We start from the raw sequence: 978 nt of genomic DNA on the forward strand, positions 1-978 counted from the left end.
GCACCATAGGATTTGTCCCCCTCGAGACAAGGGGTGACGTCCTGCCGGGACGTGGTGGCTGAGAACATCCCCACTCGTGACACAAGTGATTTCTGCTTCCCTCCGGGGCTGACTCCACAGTGGGGCTCCTGGGAAAACAGGATTTAGTCCAAACAAACCCCCCGCCCAGGCTGATCCGGTGCCCCCTCCCCAGGCCGGCGACAAGCCCGCAGCCCCGAAATACCAGCCCGGTCGGTGGGGACCAATGGGACACGGGTGACCCTGCTGGGTGAGGAGGAGGAAGAGGAGGAGGCGGCGCAGGCGGCCGTGCTGACCATCGTCCCCGTCTTCTGCGCCATGGGGTTGCTGGGCATCCTGGTCTGCCACGTGCTGAAGAAGAAGGGTTACCACTGTGTCCCCAGCAAGGAGCCCCAGGCCGGTGGGACTGGTGAGACCAGGAGCACTTTCTGGTGGTCCCAAATCCATCCCACATCCATCTCGCCTCGCTCGGCCTACCCCATCCCCGTGACTTCTGGTGCTCATTGTCACAGGGTGTCCTGCTCATCCTTGGCAGGGCTTCTCCCCCATTAGCTCCACAGAGAGCTGGCTGTGGAGAGTTGTCCTAGACCCTCACTGAGTCCTCCCCAACTTCTGCCGCCAGGTCCCAGCTCCATCTACCAGCTGGAGGACGCCAATGAGGACACCATCGGGGTGCTGGTGCGGTTGATCACCGAGAAGAAAGGTCAGGGGGGGTCCCTGGGAGGGTGACACGGGCCGGACCCCTGTGACCTCCCCATGGTCTCCCCCGCTCACAGAAAACGCCGCGGCGCTGGAGGAGCTGCTGAGGGAACACCACAGCCGACAGCCGGGGCCCCCACTGGGCTGCACCCCACCGGATAAGTAAGACCCTCCCCACACTCCCAAGACTATACCAAGGGCCCCCCCATGGTGGGACCAACCCCATGCTGAGGGAATCTCCCCCTCCCTCCCAGGCTGCAC

At 63.9% G+C, this 978-nt stretch overlaps 1 protein-coding gene across 1 annotated transcript in view; it reads left to right on the forward strand.

Moving 5' to 3' along the window:
• The window catches only part of RELT (RELT tumor necrosis factor receptor), a gene marked incomplete at its 3' end in the record, with an annotated part of 2,866 nt that overhangs the window by 1,514 nt on the left and 374 nt on the right, over window positions 1-978 (forward strand). Inside the window, exons 3-7 of the mRNA XM_008935431.1 lie at window positions 10-85; window positions 194-427; window positions 641-721; window positions 795-879; window positions 950-978. The exon at window positions 950-978 is cut by the window's right edge and continues 160 nt beyond it. Of these exons, the coding sequence (XP_008933679.1) occupies window positions 10-85; window positions 194-427; window positions 641-721; window positions 795-879; window positions 950-978 (505 nt within the window). The remainder of the gene's footprint in view (window positions 1-9; window positions 86-193; window positions 428-640; window positions 722-794; window positions 880-949) is intronic.

Source organism: Merops nubicus, unplaced genomic scaffold (genome assembly GCF_000691845.1).
Source record: "Merops nubicus isolate BGI_N331 unplaced genomic scaffold, ASM69184v1 scaffold30702, whole genome shotgun sequence".
Taxonomy (NCBI): Eukaryota; Metazoa; Chordata; class Aves; order Coraciiformes; family Meropidae; genus Merops; species Merops nubicus.